Source organism: Phaseolus vulgaris, chromosome 7, assembly GCF_000499845.2.
Source record: "Phaseolus vulgaris cultivar G19833 chromosome 7, P. vulgaris v2.0, whole genome shotgun sequence".
Classification (NCBI taxonomy): Eukaryota; Viridiplantae; Streptophyta; class Magnoliopsida; order Fabales; family Fabaceae; genus Phaseolus; species Phaseolus vulgaris.
The window spans coordinates 1,307,303-1,333,087 of record NC_023753.2 but is presented as its reverse complement, the minus strand read 5'-3'; the positions used below and the strand labels follow the sequence as shown (position 1 = coordinate 1,333,087).

The following is a 25,785-nucleotide window of genomic DNA, read 5'->3' as shown; positions in this document are numbered from 1 at the left end:
ACGAGTGTCGATACCGATGTATGACACGGATACACCCATTTTGGAGAAGTGTCCGAGCCTCATTTACTAAACTACTTTTTTTTATATTATGTAATATTTTGTTTAACTATTCAACAATAAATATAGTTTTAAAATAATATTAATGGAGCATGTGATGTTTTTTAAGAAAGGTGTCACTTAATTAAGTAGATAAGTGAGACATTATTACAGAAGTAACCTAACCTAACACTATTTTGTTTATTAATTTGAAAATATTTAATTAAAATAGAATTGATCGCTTTCAATAAAATTCTTTATAAAAATATAAAAAATAATGAAGAAACTTGTTCACCAGCTTTTGCTGTTGGATGTGATGCTGCCAACAACCCCCAAACTCACTCACATGCCTCCTTCCACCACCTCCTACTTACTCATACATTTGATTAATTGCCACACATAATATTTCATTTCAAAGTTATATATATAAATATATATATATATATATTTTTTTTCGATGAAAGACTATCAAAGTCCAATAATTAGGTTAAAATTTTAAAAATATATTTAGTAAATTTAGTAACCGAAATAAAAATAACACTGTAAATAAATGATTTATTTAATAGATAAATAGATTATTTTTATCTGATTTTAATTTTATCATCGAAGTTTGTTGTAGATATACAAACCCAACTGAAAGTGAGTCTGTATTAGTAGCCGAGAAACTTAAGAAGAAATCAAATCAGTTAATTCAATAATCGAAAACCCAAATAAGATAAAAAATAAAATAAAAAAGTTAATTATTTATAAAACCACATAAAAAGAAGCTAAATTATAGTTAAAATGAAAGAATTATATTGATACAAAAGTAAGAAAATATATAATATTAAAGAGTAGGAAAAAGTTCGAGAATTAGGTTGTTAACAACATGAAGTTACTATTTTTTTCCTTTCCCTCCCACTTTGGTGGACCCAATTTATGACTTTTTTTTAGCCTAAATTGTGAATTTTGGTACGTTTCTTCATCCTTCTTATTAATTAAGAATTTGAGTTTCGAAAAATTGCTTCCAATTCCCTCCTGTTGTGGCGGTATATCCTCCAAAATATTATATTTAGAATTTTCATAAGCTGTTCTTTTTATAATTATTAAAAATTCTATATCAAATAAAGATTAATATATTTTATAATATATAGTAAATATAAATTTCATTTTATAAATAAATTTATAAAATTAAACTTAAAATTAAATTAAACTTAAATTTTACATCCTAATCTTAATAATAATGTAAGCATATATCTCATTAAAAATTCAATTAAAAAAAATATTTAAACATACTCATAGTCCTTACTTTTTTGTGATTGAAATTATTTAATTTAAGATTTAGGATTTAGAAGTATGTGTAAAATTGAAATCTAAATAATTCATTAAACTCATTATTTTTAAATGTATTTCGTTAGTTTTAAACTTAACTCCAAATTTAAACTTTAAAGTTTTTTTTTAATTGTATAAAAAAAAACTCGATTTTTTTAATCAAAGTAGTTGAAGGTTCAAATTCTTACGGTGTATAAAGACAAATTTTGTTAGGAAGAGACAACTTACTTTTTTTTAGATTCTTCACATCCCTTAAAAAATAATTTTCATATATAGTATTGACAATCGCATGTGCATTATAAATACAGTGTAAACTATAATAACTTTTTATTATGAAGAAAAAAAGGGAATGAAGATTAACAATAGTTATGATATTGAATTTAGAAAAAAAAAGTAATAAAATTATATAACTACCATGTTCACCTTTATTTTAAGTTTAATTCAACTATCGAAACTCTAATTATATATATATATACTACAAGAAAAGAAAATTATGAAATATAAACTAATTTTAGAGACAAAAAATAATTAGTTGATATACTAACTAAATTGGAGACCATTTTAGGGACTAAATAAATTTTTGGTTTCTAAATTAGTTTCTATTATTGTTAAATGGTTTTTAAATTGATATCTAATTAACAACTAAGATTTTTGCTACCAAATTTGGAATATGTTAATGTAGGTCGGATCAACGCGACAATAAATGCTATCCGACTTGGTAATTAAAACCTTGGTAACTAATTAGATACAAATTTAGAAACTATTTCACAATAATATAAAATAATTTAGAAACCAATTCTTTTTTTAATTTCTAAAATGGTCTCTAATTTAATTATTATTGATCTCTAAATATTAGTTTATATATATATTTATTTATTTATGAAGTAAAATTTTTACTATCGAAAGATTTTAATCTCTATTTTAATTTTAAGTTGAAAAATCATCAACTTATAAACTTGTTCACTCAACATAAGTTCCTTATATATAGTTAAAGCATCACTTTCATCTTTCTATTTGTGTCCTTTCATATAAAAAAAGTCATTGAACATTAATATGCCACCCACCCATTACAATGGATAACTTCATTCTACTTCTAATATTTAAGATGAGTTGATTTTAAAGAAATTTGCAACAAAAACATTTAATTTGCATGACCAAGTAGTTTCATTGTTCTACACATGATACCATTTTTGTGTTTCCCATCTTCATTGTATATAGCATGGTTAAAACTATCATATTCAGAACATTTTTTTAAAAATTTGAGTCCCTTGACCTTTTGACCTTGATCAAACTATGATGCTATATATGGACATGTGTGACCTAATTATTGACTCAATTATTAAAAACTTATTTATTGCAGCAATTTGTAGTTGGGCAATGGCATTTTCTCTCATTGGCCTGCATAATATATAGAGCAGATCTCATTCCAAATGTATGCACAAGAATAATCTTTTCTTATGTTAATTATTACTTTGTTTTTTATAACTTTTTTTTAAGTTCTTTGTTAGGGACATATAAGATGTATGTTATGTTTGGTCACTACAATCAAACCACCAATCACCTGTTTTTTACAAGCAACAAAGTCTCTTACTGTAAACAAATAAACAAGAGGAAGTTCTCAATCACATAACCTAGTTATCTATAATATGCAATATCATAGATTTGTTCAACAAAACTTTTCTTTATCACTTCATAAAATCACTAAATAGAAACTAGTTTTACATCAAAATTAATTAGTCACTTTATTAATTAAATTAGATATACTTTAGACACTAAAAAAAAATTATTGATATCTAAAGTAGTTTATAAAATTAGAAAATAATTTTTAAATTAATCTAATTAGTTACCAAGGTTTTAGCTACCAACTACTTTAAATTTTAAAATTGGTGGCTAAAACATTGGTAGCTAATTAGTTTATTAAATACCAATTTAAAAACTATTTCATAAATTTATAAACTACTTTAAATACCAATAATTTTTTAGTTTCTAAAATAGTATATATTTTAAGTATTATAAGGACTAATAATTTTTTGTTTATAAAATTAATTTTTATTTAATAATTTTAAGTAGTGCTTGTTTAACCAAATACTTATTTATAATAATGTTACTCTAAGAATAATTTTTTAGTTTCTAAAATAGTATATATTTTAATTATTATAAGGACTAATAATTTTTTGTTTATAAAATTAATTTTTATTTAATAATTTTAAGTAGTGCTTGTTTAACCAAATACTTATTTATAATAATGTTACTCTAAGAATGAGATGTTTTGTTATAAAAATTTAAGGAAAACTCTATTACATAGGAATGTTGATTTTTGGTTAGGAAACACAAAAAGAAATGTATTGGTAATTCTTCTCTATTCTTATGTACATGAGTCGCAACATATCAAATATTTCATTTATATAATTTTTTTCTATGATAAAAAATGGTTATGTTATTCTTAATATATCACCTTTATGCTACGTGACTGTTTTTTCCAATAGGGAGTAATATGCATGAACTTCTCTAGTGTGACTAAAAGAGGAAAATAATGATAAAAAAAAAAACATCAAACACAAACTTCTCCAAAAACCTATTAAATATAGATGTGAGTTTTTAATGGATGTGAAATTGTTGATTTAAGTAATACTTTATACCTCTTAACGTTTAGAATTAGAGTTATATTGTAACGGACGAAATGGTCCTAGAACGCACTGGTATTTAGTACCAACCGAACGATATAAGATATAAGAAAGTATTAAAAAAAAGTGTATTAAGTAATATTAAAATCGTATAAAAAATTAGGTAATATAACGTTAATCACGAAATACATTTTATTCTAGGTCTAATAGTAAAGTGAAATGACTTAATCCTATAAATAGTCACATTAATCAAGAAAATACTATTACAATATTTATTGTGATTATCTACCAAATACTTTACTTTGAATGTCGAAGAACCTTTTCCATGTGCATTTTCAATTAAGAGTCGAAGCTCAAGCACTATTTGAGAAATAAAAGGGAGAGAAGAGATCATGCAATGATAATTTTTTTTCAACCGGGAGAAGATAAATATCACCTTTCTAACTTTTAATAATTGTATTTTCCTCTTTTAAAACAAAAATATCTAGAGTATTATTTATTTTGCATTTAATTACTTTATAATATTTACCTCTTACTTTGATGCAAAAGAAAAAATCATTTAAAATAAAGTTTAATATACAAATTTATGTAAACAATCCAAACTCAATTTTACATGGTTTTCAAAATTTAAATTAATAGCACTTAATCATATATTAGAGATCTAATATTGATTTGGTTAAAGACATAACAAAAATATAATATACATAAGAAAAATATAAAAGTGATGACACTCATCTTAAAGTCCTTGGCATCCTAGGAACCACAATTTATTTGTGGCCATTCTCTAAGGAATTCTTTGGCAAAGAAAGTGGTCAAAAGAAAAAAAATATGTAGAAATGGGACCATTCGTATTGCATACGTGTCAATCTAAAGTCTTCACCCAAATATTTATTAAATATTTTATAATCTTATGTCACTTTCTTTCTCTACAAATTACTATCACATTTTTTCATGACGTAAAACGAAATTTCGTAACGTAACGTAACGTGATTTCTTAAATCAACATAATTAATGAGATAAAGGAATATTTCCCTTCAAACATTCTAAAGAAATATACAATGGGGATGAATATTCCACATGTGGAATTGGGAAATGAAAATACATTGGACATATTATACTTTTCGTAATTGTAATCTTTCAATTTAATAATTAAATAAATATTAATGTGTTAGTAATTATTTGTATTATTTTTAAGTATTTAGTATATTTTATTTGTGGTATTTATTTTATAACACTACAAGAAAATTATGAAATAAAAATTAATTTTAGAGACAAAAAGTAATTAATTGCTATAGTGACTAAATTAGAGACCATTTTAGAAACTAAAAAAATTATTGGTTTCTAAATTAGTTTATATTATTATTAAATGGTTTCTAAATTGGTAACTAATTAGCTATCAAGATTTTTGCTACCAAATTTAGAATCTAAACAATTTGTAGTTAAAAACTTGGTAGCTACTTAGATACCAATTCATAAACTATTTAACATTAATAGAAACTAATTTAGAAATCAATAAAATTTTTAGTCTCTAAAATGTCTTTACAAATTTACATACCAATTTAGAAACTATTTAAAGTTAATAGAGACTAATTTAGAAACCAATAAAATTTTTAGTCTCTAAAATGGTTTTTAATTTCGTAACTATCGCAATTAATTATTTTTTGTCTCTAAAATTAATTTTTATTTCATGATTTTCTTGTAGTGTTATAAAATAAATACCACAAATAAATCATGATTTTTATTTCATGATTTTTTTGTAATTTTTTGTCTAAAATTAACTATTTAATTTGTATTTCATGATTTTCTTGTAGTGTAAAAAAATACGATTTAGTCGAAGGATAGTCTAAAAATTTAGGGTTTTATAAAAATGGTTACCACCTTTAGCATTATTAATCTGTTCTCTCTTTTATCTCTTAATTACTTTCTCTTTATCATTATTTAAAATTGTGACTTCTCTTAATTTTTTTGGGATCTCAAAATTAAACTTTGAAACTGTTAAAGTCTCATTCCATCATGCAATGCGATTTCTAGAATTTGTTAGTAATTTTATTATTTTTTTCAGACTTGTCTCCCATTTAATTTTATCGTTAATCGGTTCATTCAATAAATTTTTATCATAATTTGAAATTACGTTGTAAACATTTATAAACTTATCTAAAATATGATCATTCTTATTATCTTAATAATGGCATCTTGTTTCAAAAATCAAAAGTCATTAAAGAAATTTTAACAATTGAATCAAAATTAAGTTTTGTAATTAATTTTTTAAAAATGTTTAGTTATTTACCGCATCCATGTTATAAAATAATATTAACTATTCTTATATCGTATGTTGAATTAATGATTTTTTAAAATTAAAATTGTTAAAATCTTATTTGAGATATATTATTCAACAAAATATATAAAACAGTGTTATACTTTTGTTTTATTAAATTTTTTTAAATCTTGATTGTGAAATAGTTATTGATAGTTTTCAAGCACCAATCTCATGTTCAATCTGTGCATCAATCTAATACTAAAAGAAAATTCATGCATTTCAAATAGCCAGTTTGACTCCAATTGAGCATATACACTGAAAATCTTCAAAAACTGGAAGTATATGTCAGAATTACTTCCTGCTTTTTTTGTTTTTGTTTTTATTTTGTACACTTTTTAACATTAATTAAATTGAGTGATGATATATGAATACATCTGATAATGTGACCTATAATATATTATTTTTATTATTTAATATATAATACAAAAACCAGATTTTTTTTAACCAGTGTTAAATGAGTATTTTTCCAATTAAATTATGGGTTATTATATTTATGCTCCTTGATGTTCTTCATTTTATTTTGCTTATTTTCTTTTAGTTTTCATCACTGTTAAGATTACCCGTTTCTATTTTTTTTTTCAGATTGAGTTAAAATAAACACTGATGATACTGTTAGGGGTTCTCCTGATCTTGCTACTTACGGTGGTATTTTATGTGGGAGTATAAGAGAATTTATCAGTGGTTCCTATGTTTTCCTTGATGTTAAAACTGTTTTGGTTGCTGAATTTTATGAAGTTATACATGCTATTGAACAAACTCAAAATATGAGTGTTATTAGTTCATGACTTGAATGTGATTCTGCCTTGGTTTGTGTTGCATTTAATGTTAGGACTAATGTTTCTTGGATGCTTTGTAATATGTGAAACACTTGTCTTGTCTTAACTATTGTGAAAAAATCAAGTTTAAGGTTTCTCACATTTTTTTCGTGAAGGGAATGCATGTATTGATAATTGTTAACTCAAGTTTTATTCATAAAGAATATTTTCATTGGTATAATAGACTTTCATCTAGTTTTTTCTCAGAATTCTTTACTAATAAATATAGATTATTTATGTACTGTTTTATTAACGTATGAGTTTTTTGGTCGTCCCCACATTTTCTTATATTTCTTTTCTTTATCCTTTTAATAATATTTTTTTCATGTGGTGACAAATGATTGTTGTTACTTGAAATATTAACTTACACTACAAGAAAATAATGAAATAGAAACCAATTTTAAAGACAAAAAATAATTAGTTGTTATAGTTACTAAATTAGAAACCGTGTTTTAGAGACTAAAATAAGGTTTGGTTTCTAAATTAGTTTCTATTATTGTTAAATGGTTTCTAAAATGGTTTTTAATTTAGTTATTAAAACAACTAATTATTTTTAGTTTCTAAAATTGGTTTCTATTTTATGATTTTTTTTTATAGTACTAGCCGAGATGTTAAATAGTGATGCCTAACATGAGAATATAAGTTTTTTTTTTTAAAAAAAATTACCCATTTCTCTTTTCATCACTCTACAATATATTTAAGTTTTCATCAGTGCCTTATTCATGAGTGTAACTTTATTGATGTATAAAATCAAGGGTTGATGTCTAAAATAAACTTAATACTTGATTATGGATAATGAAGTGCATAATTGTTTTTAGAAATGCAGTTTCCTTTTGTGGTTAAGATTGAGTAGAGTAGTTGAGGGTTTGAGAGAATATAGTATTCCAAAGGAATGAAAAAGTTTAGCTAAGGTAGTTAAGGTTTTGTACGCCATCTTGATCATGCAATATGCTCCTGCCACCATCACCAACTCATCATATCTTTCAATTTTCTTTCCTCATTTCTCGTTTCTCTTCCTTAACCGAACACAAAGCAAAAGAACTATTTCATTGCAAATCTCTCTCTCTCTCTCTCTCATTCACCCTCTGCACTTCACCTACCATAGTAACAGCCACTCTCCAATATACATATATAAAAACATATTGTTATGAAATAAAGAAGGAAAGGACCAGGTGTGTTGTGCTTTCAATGCTGTGTGCATCTTCCTTTTCTTCCTACATTCACACAAGGAACTTTGCTTCTCATCTTGCTTTGCTGAGATGGATATCATTCAGATTCATGGCATCATGGTGCAGTTAACTGTTGCTATCAACTAAGTTTGTATATGGATACTACTTTTTGTTTCTTCTTCAGTTTTGCTCTTGCTTTCTTCATTTTAGTCAAAGGATCAAGTAACCATAGCCACTTTCTTGATTTCTTGCTTTCTGGTTTGTATGAAGTTTGTCAGAATATTTTAGAAGGATTCAGTTTTGAGTAGAGGGACTATAATGGTGTTAGATTTAATACTTGATAATTATGTGTATGAAATGTTAGTTTTAAGATTTTTGTTTGAGTAATTGGAGAGAGATAGTCTTAAGTAGATTTTTTTATAAAAATTAATGTATCTATAAAATATCTCTTATTTATTTATTCGTTTTTGTTGATAAGAAAAAGTTGTAATCACTTTGCTTTTTAAAACTAAAACTGGAATTTTTACTATCATCATGTAGGTTTATATATCTCATTCCTTTTCTATTTATGTGGGGTATCTACGTGGATGCATGTGGGTGTTTAAAATATATATATATATATATATATATATATATATATATATATGCATGAAAACTTGAAGGGAACAAATCTTAACCATAAAATTTCAATGGATGATTCATTTAAAATCATTTTGAAAATGAACACGATGTAATATTAGAGGGTTAGTTTTGAGTCGGTAGAAAGGTGTTGTGTTGTAAAGTTTTCTCAGATTTTTTTTATATGGATTGTATCATTCTGAAGTGATGAAATCTTCTCAACTCCAATGATGGTGTCACTAGATATGCATATATCACATTATCATATAATTAAAACATACTTATTTTTTTTTTGTCTGTAGGAAAAACATAGTGCATAAGACATATGTCAATTCGACATCTGACGAACTTTGTTGATTGGTTTGGAACCTGGCTTGTGTCGGGTAGCAAGAGGTTCTCAGCATCAATTGGCACTTTTGCAGGTGACATGAACATCATCATGCAAACCTTGGTGGAAAGACTAAGATCCCTGGTGGGTTTGAACGGATGGGACTATTGTATCTACTGGAAATTGAGTGAAGACGAAAGGTTACACATAATTTTATCTGATTCTTCTTCTTCTTTTATGTTTCTCTTCTTGTGTTCAATTGTGATGCTTGCATAGGTTTCTGGAGTGGTCGGGTTGCTGTTGTGGTGGCACTGAAAGCAGCCAAAATGGTGGGGAAGAACATCTTTTTCCTGTGTCTTCTGTGGTTTCATGCAGGGACACCACTTATCCACACCCCAGAACAAAGTCCTGTGATCTTCTTTCACAACTTTCCACTTCCATACCCATAGATAATTCTGGGTCTGTATATATATATATTTTCTGGTCATGAAATTACAGTACTTTCTCTATCTTGCTGTTTGTATTCTTACTCAGTATACCACAATCAACAGGATTCATACACAGACCCTATTATCAAACCAACCCACTTGGGTCAACTATTCCAATAGCTTGGATCCCACCATTTTGGATGTAAGTCAACTTTTTATGTTTTTATTTTATTTTCACTTCATCTGTGGTATAACAAATGAATTTCAATAAATATATATATATATATATATATATATATATATATATATATTATGGTAATAAAGGACATAGATACAAAATAAAGGAATGCGTGTACTGATAAGTTGACTAATTGATTATTCATTTATAGATAATCATTTAATTGGTATAATAGACTCTCATCTAGTCTGTTTTTAGATTTTTTTTATGAATAGGTATAGTTTACTTATGAGTATCGTCTTTTTTTAACATGTGGATTTTGGTCTAGTGCCTCCATATTTTTATAATAATACTTTTTTTTCATGTGATAACAAATAATTGTTGTTATTTAAGGTGTCAACCTAACAAAAATGTCAAATTGCATATTGATATGTAACATAAAAACTTTTATAAAAAAAAAAATACATGAATACAAAGTTTTTAAAATGAAACTAATATTGAAATTCATTGTTTAAATCTAAATAAGAAATAGATTAGAAGAAATATTCATTCTTATATTTTTTTTCCTTTCCTTCTAATTTTTTTTTCATCTCTATTCTAATATATAGAAAAAAAAATATTTTGCAGGAAACAATGGGGACCCAGGTTTTGATTTCAGCACCAGGTGGACTAGTTGAGCTGTTTGTAACCAAACAAGTACTGTCATATATAACTTACAAGTTCTTCTATAATTAGATTAAACTTTTTCTCTCTTTTTATATATATCTATATATTTATGTGTATGTATATATATTATATGCAATGCAACAGGTGCATGAAGACCATGAAGTGATAGATTTTGTGACAAACCAGTGCATTGAAGCGGTGAACCACTCAATGAGCTACATTGAGAACTTGCAACCAAACCCACTTTTGGGCGATGAAAACGAAGGAAACAATAGCAGGAACACTCACTTCCACCCTTCAGAACATGTGATCACCATGTGCAGTTCTCCACTGAACTTGATGCAGCAGTTCAACTACAACCAGCAGAACAGAGTGAAGAGCGATGGGTTTTCTGAAGAGTCTTTGGAGGCAAAAGAGAAGCAGCAGCAGGAGGAGGAGAAGGAGCTGGTGAAGGGTCGATCAGATTCAATGTCGGATTGCAGTGAGCAGAACGAGGAAGAGGAAGAGGGAAAGTACAGGAGGAGGAATGGGAAAGGGAACCAGTCCAAGAACCTCATGGCTGAGAGGAAGAGGAGGAAGAAGCTGAATGACAGGTTATACAAGCTTCGTTCTTTGGTTCCAAGGATCTCTAAGTTGGATAGGGCCTCTATCCTTGGAGATGCCATTGAATATGTTAAGGATTTGCAGAAGCAAGTGAAGGAGCTTCAAGATGAGCTTGAGGAGAATGCAGACACTGAAAGCAACTGCATCAATGGGAATAATGATAACAATAATAATCAATATGTGGGTGTTGGTGAACTGTGTCCAAATCATGAACATGCTAAGTCCCAATCTGGGTTGCATGTGGGCACATCAGGGAATGGCTATGTGTCCAAACAAAAGCAGGAAGATGCAGCTCTCATTGACAAGCAAACCCAGCAGATGGAGGTACCTAAAGTATATAAACTCTCGATTGTTTTTTATCGACAAGAAAAAATAAATAAATAAAAACCACTTCAGAGAGGTGTTCCAACCCTTATACATTTTTAACATAGAGTCCACAAATGTCCAAACAAAAACATCAGTCTTTATGTCTGTCTCTCGGGAGAAAGAAACACCTACCTAACCTAAAACAAATCAATTGTTTTTAATGGAAAATATGAAAACCTAACTCAATTTGAATGAAATTCTTACTTATACTTGATCATGACTAATCTTTACATGGTAAGTCAAGTACTTTTTTTTTTTTAATTTACAAGCAAAAGATGTGATAGTTCTATGTTATGAAGATGTGATAGTTCTAAACCATACATGTATTAGGAATGGTGTTGTGTTTTGAATTTGATTGTAACATTTTGCGTACATTTGCAGCCGCAAGTGGAAGTGGCTCTGATAGATGGGAATGAGTATTTTGTGAAGGTATTCTGTGAACACAGGCCTGGTGGGTTTGTGAGATTGATGGAGTCCTTCAACACCATTGGCATGGATGTAGTGCATGCCACGGTAACAAGCCACAAGGGTCTCGTTTCAAATGTTTTTGAAGTGGAGGTAACTTATATGCTTTCTTGTATCAAGAATCTTATTTTTACTCGACCTCATAAAGTCCGTTTATCAGGTGAAGTTTGTACCCACTTTATAAACTATGAAATGCACACATATTATGACAACATATTATGAGTGATCTGATAACAGTTCGTTAGCGGATGACATGATAAATCCAACAAACACTTGTTAAGTTCGGAATGACTCTGATACTATATTAAGAAGTGAACTTTAAACTTAACTCAATCTCATAAAACCGATTTATGAGATAAAGTTTGCACCCACTTTATATATTATGAAATGTTTTAATCTTTAATCGATGTAGGATCTTCAATAGTTGTTTTTCTTTCTAGTGCATGATTGTTGTAAAGTATGAATCCTTGTATCATGTCCTCTCATTATATAAGCATATTGAGCTGAAAAATTGATTATTAGTGTGTTTTTGAGTGTTGCAGAAAAAGGACAGTGAAAGTGTTGAAGCTGAAGATGTAAGAGAGTCGCTGCTGGAGCTTACGAGGAACCGTTACAGAGGATGGAGCCATGAGGTGACAGCAAATTCTGAGAATGGTGTGGGAAGGGATCAACACCAGATAGCTGCATATCCCCACCATTTTCATACTTAACTTTTTATATTAAGTCTTTTCTCATAAACTTTCTTATTACAATTTTAATAAACCTTCCATGAATAATAATGATGCAAGCTTCGTATAAACTTAGATTCTGAAGCAAAACTAATCACTGTATTAGAATATAAGCACAATGAAAGTATATGTATGACTAAAGACTTTTTACATGATCAATTGTGTTTTATTACAAATAAAATTTAAACATGGATGATGATAGTGCGAGTATTCTCATATTGTAATTTATATAATTCATTATATAATATATAGATTCATGTATTATATTTCTGTCCTATATTTTAAAAATTATACATATTTCTATATCCATATCTGTATTGTATCAATATTCATGTATGTATCGTATCAGTGTCTGTGTCGTATCATTGTCTATACTAATAGGTTACTATAAAGTCCCTTAACCATCATAATTTCTTTGCTTCATCTTCACAACACATTGGTAACAGCACAGCTACCACTCTAATTTTAATATTTATATTTGAAATTCTAGCAGAAGACCCTTTCTTGTGCTTCATTTGTGAATTGTAAAAGTATACATACAAAAGGGATATATAGAAATAAATAATCAAATCACGTACCTAAGACAAATTCACCAAAAGTAACAGTTGAAGAGAAATAACCCTAAAGGAACAAAATTCTGAATCACTCTCCATCTTTTATCAGATACAAAATAACTGGTACAAGAATTATCCAAAGGAGTTGGTTCCATTGATGGTGGATGAACTGCACCATCCTTGAAATGAGTGACATTGTTGCCATCTTTCACTTCAATTCCAAACCTCATGCCCCCAAGACAGTGCCCTGCAAAGTTGCAAATGAACCAATATTTCTTCACCTCATTCAGAGCCACTTCATCTTCTCCACTCTCATACTTAGCCAAAACTCCACTACCTGCATCACACGATCTGAAAGTGTCTTCTGTCACTTCATACACATTATGTTGCCCTTTAATGTACTTGAAAACTGAACCAAAGCATCACAAGGAGAAAAACTCAATTGAAAGATGATAACATTATAGGAATATGCCTTGAAAACAAAAGACAAACATAGTAATCAAGTAAAGGTTGAATGAAATACCAAGAACATCACCACTGCTAAAGTTGTATCTCCCTGCCCATGAAGCAAAATTTGTTTGGCTACTCCATTCATCTTGGTCACCAACAGTGTAAACACTAGCCATGACATGGCTGAAGGGAAAAGTAAAGTGCAAAGCTAGAATTGAGAGCATGAGGGTGCAATTTTTTAGAAAATTTGTAACCCCCATGAGGGTGGATAGTCACTTTGCTTGTGCTTGAAGAAGCATTTCATGTGGGGGTCTAAATGATCTTGTGATTTATGAACATTGTGAAGTTTGTTATGTCATGATTTGGCATTCAAAAGATGCTACCATTATAAACTGTGCATAATAAAATAGAAAGAAAGTGGCTAATGGACCCAAAAACAGACTTGAAGTTTTCAACTTAAAAGTTGGAAGAGCATAGCTGGCAGAATGATTGTTAACTTCACACCCAAGATAAGATATCGTTGTGTTCTATGTTAGGTCAAACATAAGTAGATATTGCTTTGCTAAGCAAATTCTAGTTTTTTTTTTTTATAAAAGCTTTTATCTCAAGCATTACTATGCAACTTGACATGCTGACATTTCAATTAACAACAATCATCTATCATCACATAAAAAAAGTATTATGATAAAAAAGAAAAAATAAAGAAAATACAAAAATATGGAGGAATTAGACCAAAACTCATATGTTAACAAAAACGATACATATGTATACTATACTTATTTGTAAAGAATTCTAAAAACAGACTAGATGAAAGCCTATTATACCAATGAAATGATTTTCTGTGAATAAATTCTAAATTAGCCAACTTATCAGCACATGCATTCCCTTCACGAAAAATATGAGTAACTAAGACAAGTATTCTATTGATTACGAAACATCTACGAAACATTAGTCATAGTAGTAAATACAGCATAAACCAAGGCAGAATCACATCCAAGTAAAACATTAGTAAGCCTCATCTTTTGAGCTTCCTCCATAGCATGTATAATTCAATAAAACTCAGCAACCATAGACTTCAAGAAACGCAAAGAAAACACCAATAAATTCTCCATACTCCCACGAAAAATACCTCCACAATGAAACTTTAATAAGAGTTCATAACTACTTATTCATTCTCTTATTCTGATTGGTGTTTTGATCCTCTGACTTGTCTTTTCTTGATTTAGCTTATTTGTGTTGGTGTTTGTTGAGCGGAGTTAGGTGTGTAGTTGTTTTAGTCTTTTGTAAATGGGTTGAATCACCTTTGAAGTGATTTATATGTATATATTGCTTTTTACTGATAAAAAAAAATTGTTATTCATTTTCATACATAGACTAGATCAAATTATGTTTGCCCTCAATAAAAAAAAACTCAGCAATTAAATTTTTTTGAAGTTGCTGTCTCAAGAGATTCAAGAACTGTTATTTCAATGGATTGCTAATGGAGAGGGTTGTTGAAATGCTGCTGATTTATTAAGAATTTGTGGAACTCATGAGTCAATTTTTCTTGGTGGAATGGCAACAAATTATTCTTAGAACTAACAACCAAAAATGTTTTCCAACAACCTTATCATGGTAGGTGCCGATATTCTGAAAAAAATGGATCATGATGATATGAAAAATCAGGATTCATAAGATAAGAAAATGACGTTTTAAATTTAAAAAAATGCAAGCACTTGAACAAACTCTGATCTTCTTCTTCCCCAATTTTATCATTGGTTACTGTTATTTACACTTTCTTTTCTACCATGCATTTCTCACTTACCATCCAAATCTAACACACATCTATTTCCCTAACTAGTATTATTTAGTATAAGTATCTAACTCATTTTTACAAAAGAAACATAAGAATGGTCTCACTTAAATATAAAATATTTTTAAAATTTAAATCATTTAAAAGTAAAATTTGTCTTGATTAAATATTATAAATTGATCTTATATTTTATCAATAAAATTCTTTTAAGAGTTAAATTACGTAGAGATAGTATTTTTTTTATTTGACTAATATCATTACAAGTGTGGACTACCAAGTTTAGGATGGATTATGTGGCAACACTCAATTTAAAAGTAACCCTTCTTAAATTTGATTTGATTTTAGAATTTTTATCTAATTATTTTAATTTTTTCCATACATTTCATTGATTAATTGTTTATTTTATCGTAAAATTGATCTTATCAACTTAAGTAAATGTTTTATGGACATAAATGGGACAAAACAAAATATGTGAATTTTATTTAATGTTTGGTATGCTAAAAAGTCAAATAGAACAACATACTACATAAAAAATACTACATAAAAAATCTATACATTTCAGTTCCATTGAAAGATTTAAAATAAAAAGAACATAACGAATAAATTGTGTCATCTACCAAGTAACTCTCATGAGTTTATGCAATTATAATATTATAAAAATTAATAAAAAATATTTTTATAATTTTCTTTTCCATATTAATTTTTTATAACTTTAATATAATTTTAAGAATAAGAATAACATTACGAGAAAAATCATGAAATAAAAATCCATTTTAGAGACAAAAAATAATTAGTTGCTATAGTCCCAAATTTTCATTAAAAATAGTACACATAAAATAAATTATTCATACATACATTTTATTTAAATAAATGTGTAAAATAAATGAATATAATTATTAAATTTTGACTCATTAAATAAGCTAGTAGAATAATTTGCACACATTGCTACATTTCAATTACTAAAAAGAGAAAACTATGAAGATCAAACTTCAAAACAAAGAAAACAGAATGAGACTCTCTTTCATAAGTCTTTTTATGTTATCTCTCTGGACTTTATAAGTTTTCTATTCTCATTATGAGGAGACATGTAAACAGTTAGCAGACAAACCAACAGAGGCAGTGATGAAAAGGAGCACAAAAATTATATTATTTTCAAGATAAAAAAAATCATAATATGTGAAGGATCAAAAACATTAAAGTACTCAAGTTTTTATGCAATGCAAAGGGGATCAATGTTCAAAAACTACCTCCATTACACAAGGGTGCCACCAAGGAGTGTGCATGCTGCGCAAATTTATCTTGCGTGGAAAACATCGATGGTATGAACTCAACCATTTTTCATGATTAACCTCGGCCAACAAATTTTTACAGGTACCAAAATCAATCTTAGGGTAACAAGTTTCTTTCTTGGTTCAGTATAGGATGTTGTATACAAAAATGATAATCAGTACATGTAAGAATTTTACAAAGTCATGAATTTGACGTGTTGAAATTTATTAGAAACGATGTTACTAAGACATCTATGTATGCTTAAATGCATCCTAACTGGTCAAATAAATATTAATACCTTTTTCCCAAGTAGGGATTCTGATAAATAGAAATTGGACAGTGGAATAAAAACAAAGTCAATAAGAAATGGTAAAACATCATGGCAACAAAATAGTTACAACTTGACTCTGGATTAAACTAAAGCAAAGAAATATCAAGGCACACACATTATAAAAGAGGAGGGGATTCTTCAACTATATTCAATTCATCGTATCTTCAGAAACAGAAGGTAAATAAATCAATCCAAGACAACCAAATTCTTTAAAATACCTATGAAAATCCGACTCCGACTCCCACCACCCTCTCCCCATATATAAAACAACGACAACAAAAGCCTTATCTCACTAAGGGAAGTTGGTTGTATGGATCACACGATGCCATTTGGCTCGCTTAATCCCAGATATAAAAGAAATAAAAAAATGTAAACAGTGTAAAAGTTAGTAACCAACATTGCCTCCCCCATTACAGGTGATCAAAATCAAGAGGATATCCAGCCTGCTCTATCAGTAGTTGCTTCTCTCAACGTAATATAACTCCCACCAGTTAAGTTCCTTCAAGCTCCTAGAGGTAAATTGATCTTTTAAACGAGAAATGAATTGGGTATAAATGGTAGAAATCAAAACATTGACAGTATATGACAATATTTACCCTTGTTGGTACCTTTCAATATTTTAAATTTGGGCAGAGTCAGCAGACCAAGTGGCTTTACGGAAGTAATGTATCACCGAATTTCGCTACAAATCTTTGAGATGCCTAAATTCCTCGCAATCAGCTCCAACCTCACTAAGTGACAGAAAAAGCTTTGGCACTATCTTGGCTAACATCAACTTGAAACCAACAGAGGTTGAATTCTGGCCGCTTTTTTCACTAACGGAGGCATCTCTAGTCAACGAGCCAATCAAGCAACCTTTCATATATGCATCACAAGCCTTAAGGATGTTATGGCCCCGCCTCCTAAAATGTTCTTTGACGAGTACTTCAAAATCCTAGAGTCAAATACAGCAGTCAAATATACCTCGCACAGCTAAGAATCAATCAACAGCTGTCTCAACAACTCCTAGACTACACATAAACTACTGCCAAAGAAACATGCAAATGTTGCAATTGCTTAAACAAATTCATACGCTCATTGAAATAATAGTATTTTTTTTTTCAAAGCTCTCCTAGGAAATTAGCAAAAAAAAAAAAAAATCCCAAAATAAGCTAATCAAAACATGTAAGTTCTCCAAAATACTCTTCTGCTTCTTTGCTAACCCTGTTATTAACCTTTTAAGGAGTTTCAGTTTTCTATTACGATACATGAACTGTTGTATACACCGTCAGTCTACTGAAACCAAGTAAGCACAGTGCAATAGTGCTTTAACTAATTAATCATGTTAAAAGATGAACCGTTCAATAAAATGGATTGAAAAAAAAATAAAATTTAATCTTATTCATAATTACCTTGGGGGGTTTCCTCATAAGATACATCATAGTCTTACAGTTAAGTAAAAAGGTATTCTCATTGTATGACAATGAATTCTTCTCTCCTTCGGCTGTCCCAATCTGCTTATCATACCCAGCTTCATTGAAGTAAGGCTTAGAATTGAGTACTAAACCTTGAAGTGAAACTAGGACTTGAAGTATGCTAGAGGATTTTGGATCCCATACTTCGTTTCCCCTGCCTGTCCATGTATTTAGAAGGCTAAGACAAACCTTCCCTTCCTCATACAAGTTAGGGTTAATTCGCCAACCACCAGAATGATAGTATGCAGACTGCATATCATTTGAAACCCAGACAAAGAACACAGAAAAGGCATGAGATATATCCCATTTGAATTAAATATATACAAACTGAACGTCATCGACATATCTTCCCTTTCTTTGGTGGGAGCATTATAAATTGGACAGCAAAATAGCTTCAAGATAAAATTCCTTACCGGTGGAACATCAGGGTATTCTGGCGGAAGGTGAAAATCAAAGAAAAAGAGTCCATCTTGGTAAGGGGTTCCATATGGCCCTACAATAACTGCTCTCAAGAGATCCATTCTATCTTCGTAAACTCGTACATAGATTTCCTCTGTCAAAATGTTTCAAACATTTACAGTTACTAAATTTGGTGTACAGGTCACTAATACAAGCCTTAGATGATCAAATAAATGTATCACTGACCAGGAAGGTTATTCTGCAGTATGTTCCAATCTTGTTGCACTTTCTTTAACCATTTCCGGTTGCTACTCTGAAAGTAGATTGGAAATAATCCAGTAATTTCAGTATAATACAATAGAGGAAACCAGATACAAAAGGAAGAAGCTAACATTTGAATAGATATGTGAGCACATTCACATGTTTTGATGCTTCTATTGATAACACTGTTGATCTCTGGTTAGCTAAATATAACTTATAAGAACCTAATCTACATTAATACTAATCTATAGTGATTAGTGTGAATAAACAGGCCTATGCATGCAAATTCGAGCAAGTTGATAAATAAATGTTTATCAAAAATATGTACCCACTTGATTTTGGAAAAGACTATTAGCAACCTATACCCTTTTATTTGGACAAAAATCCAACTCCTTTCTTTTATAATCTTAAATTTTAAAGATATTAATACAACTTATCTATTTATTGTAAAAAACAATTCAACTTATCTCTCCTCTTCCACGTTTTTCCTTTCATTTCACAACTTGTTGGTCAAATTGTTTTGTCTTACTACAAGAGAACATACAATAACAGGGAAAGGAAATACTAGGAGAGAGAGCAATTTAAAAAATTAGTACTTCTAAAATAGATAATGCATTTTAAACTACACTAATACCATTGAATTTAGTCTGTTTTAAAAAGGAGTTGGCGTTTTGGTCTAACAAAAAGGAGCAAGTTGCTAATAGTACACCAAGTCAAGTTTATAAGGGTATATTAACAGAGCCCTAATATACAGTAAGCATGAAGTACTTTTTCATTCTTCCTTTTCCCTACTCTTATTAGAAATAAGGCAGCAGCAGTACCTGTCCATTTGCACCAATAAAATAGTGGTCTGATGGATCTTGGGTTATGTCAAAATGTTTCAAACTGCAACTCCCATTATCACAACTTTCAAGAGCATCATTTTTCAAGCCATAGAGTGCCTCACATGCTTCCAGATTTTCAGTTGCTTCCGACACAACCTCCTTGTATCTTCCATTCTTATTTCCTGAAGTATCACCGTCAATTGGAATAAGCCTCTGAGAACTAGACTCGTCATCAACTAATGGTGATGAATGTTCATGTCCAGCTTTTATCTGCATGTCAGTAGAATCCAAGTTCTTTGGGCCCCTTGAGAATATTCCACTGGCAAGTCTAGTGACAAACCGAAATGCTGCTAGGGGAACAGAAAGTGCAGCAGCCCTACCAAAATCATTCTCTCCACTTTCTTCTGTCTCGGAAGTGACACTGCTTGAATTTTCCCTCTCAATATCCTGCAAGTCATAATACATCATAATTTAAGAAACGGGCTAATAACTACATTTTTAGTTGGCAGATAGGATGTCTATCATAAACTTTCAAAGACCTTTTGAAATGAGATAATGATCACCATCACTTAAATTAAAATATTAAACAGACATTTAAAATTAGATGCATTGCTGCTTGTGTGCATAGAGGCAAGAAGAAAAAGAAGTGCAAGGCTGTGAAATGAAAACAGCAAAAGTTTGCAAGAAGAGTAAATCACAGTTTACTTATCTCAGATCTTTTATTAATGAGTGGAAGCAACTCTAGATAAGGATCAAAATAACAGTTTTTTCTTTAGGCTTCCTCTCAGAAAGAAACTAGTTGAAAGTTGGTAAGAATCACGATCCAGGTAAAAAAGAAACAAACCTCTCTAGAATCCTCAAGGACTTCCATTTCATCATCATTAACAGTTTCCCAGCTTGCAGCATCACTTGTTTCACTCCCAGCAGCAATTGATTCATCATCATCGTCTCGACCAACCACATAGATTGCTTGGGGTCCAACCTGGAAGTAAAGTAAATCATTACAGTTCAAATGGAAAAAAAAAAATTTATCATCAGACATGAAATGCCTTTGAATATGAAGTTAATATATATGTATTCTGACCTCAATCTTTTATTTTGAGTAAAATAAGCCTATGTACCAACCGAGCTTTTATTATAGTTATAATATTCAACTTCAACAAAAAAAATCCTGAATTTTTTATCTATCTAGTCTATAGAATGTCTTGGTACATTTAGGATGCCATTGAAGAGCTTATTCATATCATATCTTATTTGAGATTATCTTATGACATAAGCACTTGTGAAAGTGTTTGAAAGAACTTCCAAAATAGATTATAATATGTCCATAAGCTATTTTCATCTTATTTTAATAAGCTCTTCAAGATCGCTTCCAAACACAACTTTAGCTTATAAGGAAGCCTTTTGATCATATTTCTTCTCAGGGTTCTAAATAGCAGACTATAGCACCACTATAGTGGTGTAGCAAGGTGGAGTGGTCCCTGGCCACTTCAAGGACCATTGTAGCTAGCAGTTTCACAGTAGCCCCTGTCAAAGGCAAAATAGCAGCCATAACCACTGGGATAGCAGAACTATCTCTTAATTACTAAAAAGCACTCTAACCACTAATCTTAGGGCCTGTTTGATGGGGACATTTTTTAGATTTCAATTTCTACAACAATATTTTGCTAATAAAAGCAATCAAAAAGCTGTCATTTCTCACTTTCATTCTCAACCAACCCTTGCTTCCGTGTACAACATTACTCAACCTCATTTCTCTCTCTGCTGAGTACTTACTGACAAGTTGACAACTGGTTTCTCTTTTCTAGCTAATGGATTCTCACTTTCTATTTGGCAATTGGTTTCTCTACCTCTGTTTACTCTTTATTATATTATTATTCTCTGAATCATTATTTTTCTTAGAATTTTAATTAATTTCTTTGAGTTGCGGTTATCCTACCATCCAGTCTAGCATTTTTGGGGGCAGCCACTGTGCATGCCTATCAAGGATTTAAAACATTGTTCCTTCTTTGATTATGGAAACAATCTATGCATAAGCGCCTAGTTGCCTGAATGATAAGCACTTTTTCAACAAGCTCTTAATTCAGTTTGCCGGAGCAGATCCTTATTAGGTGTTTGTTTCAGGGCTTTGGCCTTTTTTGTACTCTTGGGGACTCATTAGGCTATATTACATTGGTAGATTAGAAAACAGAGGCCCTAAACATTTAAGTTTACTTGATCCTCAAGTTTGAATATTCCCTCACTTTCAGTGAAGTACATACCCAATAAACATCCCAAAGCAAAATTCTAATCTAATTGCCAAATTTTCACAAAAGTCCACCTGCATTACTCTTCAGAGCAACAGAAAGGAACATTCGCTGATTGTAAGTATATGGTCTAAAGTTATTGTAATAGTAAAGCACATAGTAGAATATTTTAGTGACAAAGATATTAAAGAAATCCTAAACCTTAGACTTAATTTTAGAACATTTAAATTTCCACCAGGCATTAAAATATATATAGGGAGGGAGAGAAAAGCAGGAAATAATAAAATGAGCATACCGTTGACACCATTCCATCAGCCCAAGTAACTTCGATATCACCATTCTTAAGGCCAGTTATATTTCCAACCCAAGAGAGGTCAGAAAATTGCACAGAAGTATCACTAGATGCATTTTCTACTCTATTAGTATCAGTTTGGATTTTTGCTTCCTTTTTAATCCCACACTCTTCAGTTTTCTGCTCCGATTTCTCAGTGGACTCTCCAACAGAAGCTGTTTCTAAATGTGCAGACACAGGTGTCAGGCGAACAACCACATCCCCATAGCAGTAATCATAATCTGGATGGCCCTCTAGCTCATACACACTTACAATTTCCTCGCTGTCAAACTCTCGAGGATCTTCTGCTCTAGCAACATTTTTTAACCACCTCACACAAGCTGTCCGCTCCTTTGCATTAACACTTCTCACCACCCCAACTCGCCTTGCTTCAGAAATATCCTCACCATCATCGGAGGTCTTCTCTACCACATATTGCTCTGAAACGAATTCATGGTCACCAGGATTATCTATAGGAATTAAACTTGTAGAATTCAGTTCATGCCCTATTGTTCCATCTTGCCATGCAACATCAACTTTTGTTCTTGTGTTGGCAATCAAAAGAGCTTTCTCGAAACTTTCCTCTTTCTTTCGGGCCCTTTTTTCTTTCCTGATGACAACTTTCCTAATTTTCTTGCGGTGAAGAGGCCAAGCTTCATGGACAGGTTCCTTTGATACAGAGATAGAACTGCAGCATGAGCTAGAATCACGTGAAGGATTACTTTTCTCGTGTCCATCATTCCCTTCCAAAGTATCAGCTGGATCAAGGTCCATAGTATCCTTATTCTCATTTATTTCCTCAACAGTAGCTTCTTCTGAATCACACCCACTTCCAGTCTGATTAGAATCTAATTCATTGTTAGCAGAATCGTTAAGTTCCAATTTTGATATGCCTTTGTCCATGGAAGCTGAGGATGACAGTACTGATGAGGGTAAGAGACACCAGTCACCCAATTGCCAATTTGCATGAGAAAAACAAGACAACAATTTTAAGTTTTTTGGGCTCTGCTCCTCTGCTGGGGCAGTAGAAGAATATGGCCCATAACCTGCAGATGCTATCCAATAAACAAACACTGATCCAACTGTAACTTTAGTTACAGTACCTTCTAACCTATTAGCTTTCCACAAGCCAGACAGCCATCTTGAATTCTTGAAAACTGATGAGGAGCTAGCCCTTACCCGTTGCCCTGGGTAATAAGGAAAATGCCCATCTTCAAGAATATTCTTAGAAATTGGTTTAAGATTCAATGGATCTGCTTTCGAAACTTTACAAACTGAACCATCATCAAATAAGACAGTTACATTATCCAAAACATCGTCGACTCTGCCTAGCCAGGGCCCAAGCACCACATAATCACCAACAGTGAAATCCCTAATACGCCTTATGTTTTTTGACGAGACATCTTTTATTATAGATCCATCATGGGACAACAGATCCGCACATATATTGACATCAACCACCACACCCACTTGCCCAGTAGGGTCTGAAGCCGCAGCAACAAAATCACCATGTAAAAATCCACGATCAACAACTTCAACGTCACTGAAATTTTGAGTGGATTCAGACTCGTCCATCCACAGTACACGCAGCTGGTCAGCCAGAAGTGCATCAGTTTTACAATGCCCAGCAGAAACATTACTTTCAGAGTTCCTGCTAGCATTATTACTATCATCGCCTTCCTCACCATCACCATCCTCATCCTCACTATCATTCTCATCATCAGTGATGCTACTATCTGAATCTGAATCTGAATCACCGGCGACTTCTGTCACAATCCCAATCATGCCACTGGTATTATTTTTCACAACATCTTGTCTATAGATATGTGATGTATTGCTTTTCTTATAAGAAACGTCACCCGATTCATTAACTTCACTACTTTCAGTATTTACACATGGATTGCTCTTCGCAGACTCACTGGGAAGAGCACCTTGGTTCAAAGAACTACTAGCAAAAGCATTTTCAGCAGGCTCGTCTTCAGCAAGCGCTTCATGCCGTTGAACTCCCATCTAAAATCATAACATGCCAATGTGAATAGATTGTCAATTAAATTTTGTTATTCGCCTTAAATTAAGCATTTGAAACAAATGAAAAGCAGGATTTGTGAGCCTCTCTACTGTAAAAAGCTCTATATACACAGTAGAGACCTCTCAAAAGCACTTATATAGTCGGAATCCAAACAAACCCTTTATGGTTTACTAAGTAGATACAGCAAAATCTATCCTTAAGCTAAACAGTTATAAATGTGAATATCTAAAACCCATTAGAACAGAATGGTTACAAAAAAAAATCGGTCCTAAGAAACAAAATGTGAAATTAGGCCAAAAAAAAAGGAGAAAAACAAAGAAAACCACATTGCCAACATTCAAAAGGGAATCCCATTCTGAATCTGAAATCACACGCGGAATCAAGCAAAAACACGGTTCTGCTGGCAATCGCAATCCAGTTCACGAATTCAAATTCGCACGCAGAGGGCATAATCAATAAACCCTTTCAGCTCAATCAGACAGCGTGAAAATCAGCAGAACCCAAAACCGAAATTAAAATCAACAGCAAAACGCAGATTAAGATACCCTAAGGCAGCTCAAACATTGAAACGAATGAAAACAAAGGCACGCGGCGAAGTTGATCGAAAATGAAAAGAGAAAAAAGGGAAATAGAAGAAACAACAAAGGAATGAGCTACGGTTGAAGCTTGCATCGGCACCCCGAGAGGTTAATCATTTGAGGAACAAATAAAAAGATAGAGAAACGAAGAGCGATGGTTAGCAAAAATTGAAAAAAGAGGAGAATGAAAATCCGCAGTGGTGGGAAGGCGAGAGCGAGATTGGAACCATACCTTGCATAAAACAAGAACAGGTTTGGGTAATCAGATGAAGACGAGGACGATGAGGAAGAAGAATTTGGCAAGGACTCTGCACAGAGGAACGAGTATTTGTTGCACAAATGGGGCAATTTCGTCATTTCATTCAGGTAGATTCTGCTTCCATATCCAGCTATCTGTCAGCCCCATCATCACCGTCCGTTTTGAATACCAGATCAAAACTCTTCAGATTTCATTTCAATTCTTTCTTTCTTTTCCACTGCAAACAAAAATCTTGTTTATTTATTAAGTTTTAACTCAAATAAATTTATTAATAAGGTACAAAGGTTCCACTTTTTTTTTGTAACAATAATAATTTATTATCACACGAAAATAAAATGTAAAAAATACAAAAAAAA

The 25,785-nt window shown here is 30.9% G+C and overlaps 3 protein-coding genes across 6 annotated transcripts; 1 reads left to right on the top strand and 2 right to left on the bottom strand.

Annotated features, from left to right (window-relative positions):
* The first annotated feature begins 8,107 nt into the window (after positions 1–8,107).
* On the top strand, positions 8,108–12,807 carry LOC137828231 (transcription factor ABORTED MICROSPORES). 2 transcript variants are annotated; one of them, XM_068634711.1, is made up of 8 exons: positions 8,108–8,392; positions 9,313–9,418; positions 9,495–9,677; positions 9,770–9,848; positions 10,452–10,520; positions 10,635–11,417; positions 11,841–12,017; positions 12,467–12,807. In XM_068634711.1, exons 2-8 carry the CDS (start codon positions 9,318–9,320, stop codon positions 12,632–12,634), a joined length of 1,560 nt encoding a protein of 519 aa, XP_068490812.1. In that variant the 5' UTR covers positions 8,108–8,392; positions 9,313–9,317; the 3' UTR covers positions 12,635–12,807. The 2 variants fall into 2 exon arrangements, with proteins under 2 accessions (XP_068490812.1, XP_068490811.1); XM_068634710.1 differs by having other exon boundaries at positions 8,260–8,392; positions 9,278–9,418.
* A 329-nt stretch (positions 12,808–13,136) lies between these two features.
* On the bottom strand, positions 13,137–14,306 carry LOC137828213 (basic blue protein-like). The gene is made up of 2 exons (XM_068634693.1): positions 13,730–14,306; positions 13,137–13,615 (listed from the first exon to the last, which is right to left on the bottom strand). Exons 1-2 carry the CDS (start codon positions 13,914–13,916, stop codon positions 13,242–13,244), a joined length of 561 nt encoding a protein of 186 aa, XP_068490794.1. The 5' UTR covers positions 13,917–14,306; the 3' UTR covers positions 13,137–13,241.
* A 2,858-nt stretch (positions 14,307–17,164) lies between these two features.
* LOC137827654 (probable ubiquitin-conjugating enzyme E2 23) lies at positions 17,165–25,601 on the bottom strand. 3 transcript variants are annotated; one of them, XM_068633874.1, is made up of 9 exons: positions 25,403–25,601; positions 22,528–24,573; positions 20,831–20,968; positions 19,984–20,433; positions 19,148–19,214; positions 18,916–19,055; positions 18,440–18,751; positions 17,645–17,982; positions 17,165–17,557 (listed from the first exon to the last, which is right to left on the bottom strand). In XM_068633874.1, the coding sequence occupies exons 2-8, from the start codon at positions 24,571–24,573 to the stop codon at positions 17,731–17,733; spliced, it is 3,405 nt and encodes a 1,134-aa protein (XP_068489975.1). In that variant the 5' UTR covers positions 25,403–25,601; the 3' UTR covers positions 17,165–17,557; positions 17,645–17,730. The 3 variants fall into 3 exon arrangements, with proteins under 3 accessions (XP_068489975.1, XP_068489974.1, XP_068489973.1); XM_068633873.1 differs by having other exon boundaries at positions 17,165–17,573; positions 17,657–17,982; XM_068633872.1 differs by having other exon boundaries at positions 17,657–17,982.
* Positions 25,602–25,785: the final 184 nt, after the last annotated feature.